Source organism: Hyposmocoma kahamanoa, unplaced genomic scaffold (assembly GCF_003589595.1).
Source record: "Hyposmocoma kahamanoa isolate Upper Pololo Valley unplaced genomic scaffold, ASM358959v1 88, whole genome shotgun sequence".
Lineage (NCBI taxonomy): Eukaryota > Metazoa > Arthropoda > Insecta > Lepidoptera > Cosmopterigidae > Hyposmocoma > Hyposmocoma kahamanoa.
The window spans coordinates 9,654,804-9,661,280 of NW_020654466.1; the positions used below are offsets into that span (position 1 = coordinate 9,654,804).

General features: G+C 34.8%; 1 protein-coding gene across 1 annotated transcript in view; it reads right to left on the reverse strand.

Moving 5' to 3' along the window:
• The window catches only part of LOC113235920, a 6,878-nt gene extending 748 nt beyond the window's left edge, over positions 1-6,130 (reverse strand). The window contains exons 1-3 of the mRNA XM_026471841.1: positions 5,540-6,130; positions 4,689-4,829; positions 2,051-2,191 (exon numbers count right to left, since the gene is read on the reverse strand). Of these exons, the coding sequence (XP_026327626.1) occupies positions 2,051-2,191; positions 4,689-4,829; positions 5,540-6,109 (852 nt within the window). The 5' untranslated portion in view covers positions 6,110-6,130. The remainder of the gene's footprint in view (positions 1-2,050; positions 2,192-4,688; positions 4,830-5,539) is intronic.
• Positions 6,131-6,477: the final 347 nt, after the last annotated feature.

The following is a 6,477-nucleotide window of genomic DNA, read 5'->3' on the forward strand; positions in this document are numbered from 1 at the left end:
CCACCCTCCAGCGCCCGCTTATCGTTGAATTTTGGGACACGCTGTATATCTTCTAACACGGTCGTTTGCAACGTGTACATATTTATAACTAAGTGTAAGTTTATTTAGGTATATTTATTTATACATATATTTGTGTAGGTATAATATACCGTTGTTTATTTATTAAGCATTTGATAAATTATAATGGATGTTATATATAATTCAATTCATTTTTTTATTTGTAAATTGGCACATTACTTCTCTCGCTCCGATTAGCTTTCCTCTACCTCAAAGGTTGTCTAGAATAGATCGCTCTTAGCGATACAACGGCCTTTGCCGTTATAAGTTTTAGTTAATCATGTAGTCTTCTAGTTCTTGTGTGTGAGCAATAAAGTGTATATCTATCTATCTATCTTAATCTCAAATGAAATAAAATATATCCTTTATACATAGGGCGCACTATAAGTTTCCGGAACTGGCCACTTACATAAACAATATTTAAAAAGTAATTGCAACATTTGAAAATGGAAATCTTTGGCTGTAGAACACAACTGTATTCTACAAAAAAAGTTTTCGAAGTTTGTTTCATCTGACTGTCACTTGTTTTTACATTGCGGTGTCATTTTAGAAATTGGTTGTCTACATCACCGTGGATTTAACTCGTGAAAATTTTCGTGGTATGATTTTCTACGATTTTAAGTATAATTTAACAGCTCAGCGGAGCTTCGCTCGGCTTCATACTGCTTTTGGCGATGAAGCACCATGCGAGACGACTATTTATAGCTAGTCTGCAGAATTCAAACGCGGTCGTGTCAATCTCAGTGACGAATTTCGTGATGGTCGTCCATCCACTGCTGTGAACAACAACAACGTCGATGCTGTGCGCCGTATGAACGAAACAGACAGGTATGTAACATACCATGAGATTCGGGCATCTTTAGGCATAGGCATGATTCAACTACAATTAATACTACACAAACATTTGGGTGTGAAAAAGCTGTGCTGTCGGTGGATCCCACACAATTTGACTGAGACTCAAAAAACGGATCGCGTCACATGGTGAAATGCCATGCTTACCAAATTTAACGAAGAGACAAATTTGGTGTGGGACATAGTAACAGGTGACGAAACATAGATTTATAATTACGATCCCAAAACAAAGTAGCAATCGATCGTATGGGTCTTTCGAGACGAGCCGAAACTAACCAAAGTGGCGCGCGTGCAAAGTGCATCTAAGCGAATGATAGCTTCTTTTTTTAATAAAACTAGACAAGTGGCTACTGTTGATTTGGAGAATCGTTGTACCGTGAATTAAGAAGTTATTGACAAACTCTGTAAAAATAACCGTAAACGCCGTATCATCTTACACTACGATAATGCCAGTTCTCACACGGCCAGACAGACAAATGAATTTTTGAAGGTAACCAACGTTGACCTTATGAGCCATCCCGCTTACAGTCCGGACCTGGCACCTTGTGACTTTTATTTATTTCCAAAAATTAAGAACCAGTTACGCAGTCAACGATTTTCATCACCTGAAGAGGCTGTCGAAGAGTATGAAAAATATATTTCAGAGATTCTCACGGAGGAGTGGCATAAATGTTTTCAAAATTGGTTCATTTGTATGAAAAAGTGCATTAACGCTAACAGAAAATATTTTGAGAAACAATAAATTCATTTCTGACCATTTATAGTATTTTTTCCTTATTGATTCCGGAAACTTTAGTATATATATATATATATATATATAGTACGCCCCACGTATTAATAACACTCGGGATAGGCGGCTATCCAATTATTTTAGTGTTTAATTGGATTACGTGAATTTAGTGGCGAAAAGCAGTTATTGTAGAGAATACTTATACATAAGTATAATAAATGACGTATCAGAGAACACTTATATCTTAGTATAATAAATGTAATAACAAAGAAAATTTATATCTCACTATTATAATTGAAATACAGGAAACACTCAGTTACAGATAAGGAGAAATATAAAATATTTATTATAACATTTTGTGGTATTCGAGTCAACTTCTGCAAAATTTTAGCGTCCAATAATACAACTTACCTCTCTGTTCCTCTGTACATAGTCGTTAACTACTGCCGTATATTCAGGCTCCATTTCCTTTAAAGTATTCTCGAAAAAACTCGCTTCTAGCGGATAGCGTCTAATAGTTTCAAAAAAATCAGAGCGCGTTATGTACAGTATCTGTAACACATTTTTTTTTAAACTAAACGTCACAAATATACGTGATTGAAATTTTATCGTACTAACCAAAGCCGGACCAACAAAAACTATTTCCCAAAAATTACCGGGTACTACAAAGAACTTTTATAGAACAATCCTTATTGACTATTACTGCAATATGATGAATTAAATTAAATGCCTCAGAAAAAAAAGTACACACTTGAAAGTCATGTAAACAATGATTGTATATGCTTTAAAAAAATGAAAATATGTTTAACAAAAAAGAAAATTAATAGTGCTCTTAAGAAAGCTCTTATCTACCTGCAAAGTATTTTAATTTATTATAATGATACGATATGTAAGGCTATAGAAATCATTAATAATAATATTGTTATTTGAGTAGCAGAAGCGGTCCTTGTAAAAGAGTTCGTCCAGGGGGCCTACTATGAGCTCTTAGAGCAATCCTATTTAAGCCTGTAAGTTGGATTGCCTGTCAAATTCGCACTATGACCTCACATAAACAATTCATTGTCCATGCAGTTGACGTTCCCCATTCGATATCCGTTCACCTTTTCTTTCATAGCAAAATCGTATCATGACGTGCTATTAGCCATGCAAGTAGCGGCCTCATCTGTAAAAATAAGCGATTCAAAAAAGTTACTCCGTGACTAACTTTTTTAGATTTTGTTACATTTTTATGAAATTTCGTTTAAGTTTAATTATATTTTCAGTTTCATAATTATTTGTTATCTTTATAGAATAAATAAATACTATAAACTATTGAGCGTTTTTTGATAATTTTAGTTATAGTTTCCAATGTTTAAAGTATTGTTGACAAATTATTGGCATGAATGTAATTACAATTTTTAAATGGAATTTTAATCATTTTAATAATTTTATTAACCGAAAATCGTAAAATAACTTTTAAATAGTGCCAAATTTGACCATATTGCAATCAACGAAAATGTACGAATACACGTTCACATTATGTTATTAACCGCCTTCAAAAAAGGAGCAGGTTCTCAATTCGACTGAATGTTTTTGTTTTTTTGTATGTATGTTACGCGATAACTCCGGTATTTGTGAACCGATTTTCATGATTCTTTTTTTGTTGGAAAGGGGGTACTTCCATAGTAGTCCCATTTCATTTTGAAGAAAATCATCCACCTCTAGGGTGGCTGTTCACGCAATAAGATTCATTTTTATAAACAGCGCCTAAATTTTACTAAGGAGCAATTATTTAATTGTTGATTTTGCTATTTCTCCGGCTTATTCAAGGCGTTTTATATATATACTTTGAGTAGTGAGAACCGATTTTTATTATCTCCAGTGTCAAGTCCTGTATAGTGGCGAATTTAAGGATATTTCAATAAAATTTAGCTTAAATTAAAATAGACGTAATTCCATGTACTTTTGAGGTCGGTTTTTTTAGTACTCTGTACAGAGATTATTTTGTTGTATGTATGTTACACGATAACTCACTTGTGACCGATAACGGCATTTAAGAACCGATTTTGATTATTCTTTTTTGTTGGAAAGAGGTAGTAGTCCCGTTAAAATTTCAGGAAAATGTTCCACCTCTAAGAGTGGCAAACTAGTGGTTGATTGACTTCTGAGGTCGGTTTGTTTAGTACTCTGTACTGAGATTATTAAATTACAAACTCGCCTTATTAATTTCAATGATAATGACTAGGCATGACATGTAATTTTATCATACGACAGATTGTAAAGTATGATTGAAAAGTTGTCGATATTACAAAACAACGTAGTAAATATAATCAATAATAAAATTAATAAAAAAATTACTTATTCTCATTTTCAACACAATCGGTTAATAGTGCTTGAACGTTCCCATGATAGTACATCTGTCTATTTCTTTCGTATGATTTAGTATGTACTTCCATCTCGCTCTTGTTAGATGTCAGCTAGCCAGCCAGAGACAATAATTAACGTTTAAAAAGTACCTGTAAAACTCATCATCCTGTCATGCAATTCCCGTTCAACTTTGTGTAGGTCATGATACGAATTTAAGCAATTCAGTTTTACCACGTCGTGAATTACAAGGAACTTGGCTGCCTGGCTTATAAGCTCATAGCAGGCCCCCTGGGGTCTAGTTTGTCGTTCCACTAATTATGCCGATAGGCGATATGTAGTAGTAGCCTATGACCTTACGCTTTTCAAGTACAATTTCTATGTACGGCATTAAATGGATTGCTATAAAAGCTCATACAGGGGCCCCAGTCAAATAGATTTCAATTGACCAGTAGGGTTAGTACGTAGGGCGCATCATTCGCAAAAGCGACTATTATAAACGCGATATATTGCTATTCTCTATGTCGTGCTAACCCTACACGCTATTGACTGGATCGAATATTTCTACTCGTCGTGACTTTGTGAAAACAAAGAGTTTAGATCGATTTAATATGACTTATCATAATAAATCAATGCTTTCTCAAAAACTCAAAAATAGCATTAGTCGAGGGATTGTCGTGCAACTCCAGAAGGCAGAAAGTATAACCTCGCAGTCGGAAGCTGCGGTGAAAGTCTGTATGGAGGTTCCACTGTACAACACTGTCAATGCAGACAAAACTTTTCCAGGCTGCACATAGTTAACGATAGTTTCATTAGCATCACTTTGGTACTCGCATCGCAATACACCCTAAAAAATAAAATAAAAAATAAATAAATGGAATACTACAAGCAAAATATCAATCAATTAATTTTATAGGTGGTACTAGAAAGTAGTGGTGGGTTTATGCGCTGTAGTGTGCGACTGAGTTCCCATGTTCCCACCGAAAAGCGACTGGTTTCATTCGGTACCAGTCTGACGTAGTCATGAGGATTTCCAGAAGTAAAAAAGGTGGTGCTTCCATAACCCCAGAAATAAAGCCAAAAAGGCATTCAGATTGAAATGTTTATTACACATTAAATAAATTATTTTATAAATAGATCTCACAACAGTTTTGATGAGTTACACAATTTTAATTTACAATATTTCGGTGAAGGAAAATATCCTGAAGAAACCTGCACATATCTGTAAAGCAATTTAATAACACTTCCTTACACTCCTTATCATAACTAACGTAATCGACATTTTTCGTGAAATTGAGATATTAACATATCTGGGATCAGCAAAACTAGATCTTCAACCCCTCATATCTCGAAAGTTACCAAAATGCAAATGCGTTAGTTGTGACCATGTGACAAGGAGGGCAAAATATATGCGACGTTCCCCATCCGCATTGGACCCGCGTGCAGTTTAATAGTATCGTCTCATGGTGACAGGAGGTCTGTGCCCCGTGGGACTACATATAGGCTACGACTATCCATTATTGTTTATGTAAAAATAAAAACGAGACAATAACTTACTTCTAAAAGCCAGTTTATTCGACACGTTTGAATACCAAATAGCAGCACAGCCGCTCTTTTGGGTATTAATAAAATCTTAGCCTTTTGTGCTAGTTCTCGTACAAGAGCAGGATCAGCGCCTTTGAGTATCTCCGATTCACTTATGATTCTTACTGCCGTTTCGCCGTGGCACTTCCAGTAAATGACAAAAGCCTCACCTTTCAGCGGATTCGGATGAGTAATATCAACGCCACTAAAATATTTCCAGTGACACCGTAAATATCTTTGTAGTCTTGCCATAAGGTCCGGGTGAATATTCTGCTTGACGTAATAGTTCGTTATGTTGCGAACAAAATATTGATAACGAATTTTGCTTCTGAATTTAAAGTATAATGCCCCTAAGAAATATGATCTCGTGTAAAGGGACAACACGTACATTATAGTGATAAAAAATAATTCAAACGTAGAATCAATTGCTGTTTTAAACGAGGCAACGGCACCAATATTGAAAAACATTCTGTAGAAGTAAGTACCTATAAGGGATAGTATCCCTTTACCGGCGAATAAGCATTTAGTGTTATTGGAAGCCATGCAGTGATTGTAAAAAAAATATCGAGTTGTCATATTGGGAATAAAAAAAATTATCATATATAGTAAATATCCCAATACGTATACAAATAGTACGTGCCACAGAAAAATATTTTTTAATACTTTTCGAGATGGTCGATTATTTCGTGTCCATTTAACATAACGTCTATCAACAAACAGCACGTACGTTTTAAGAAGTCGGTTGAACATGGTTAAACGAACGAATTTAGATGCACCAACTGTTTTAAGAATTATATCGAGACCCGATGTTGAGAATAGATCTAGTATAAAGTATACACTCTTGAAACGGTGAGATATGACCGACAAAATTGAAGTCAGTGTATTTTCTTGGTCCTCCTTAGCCGTGAACA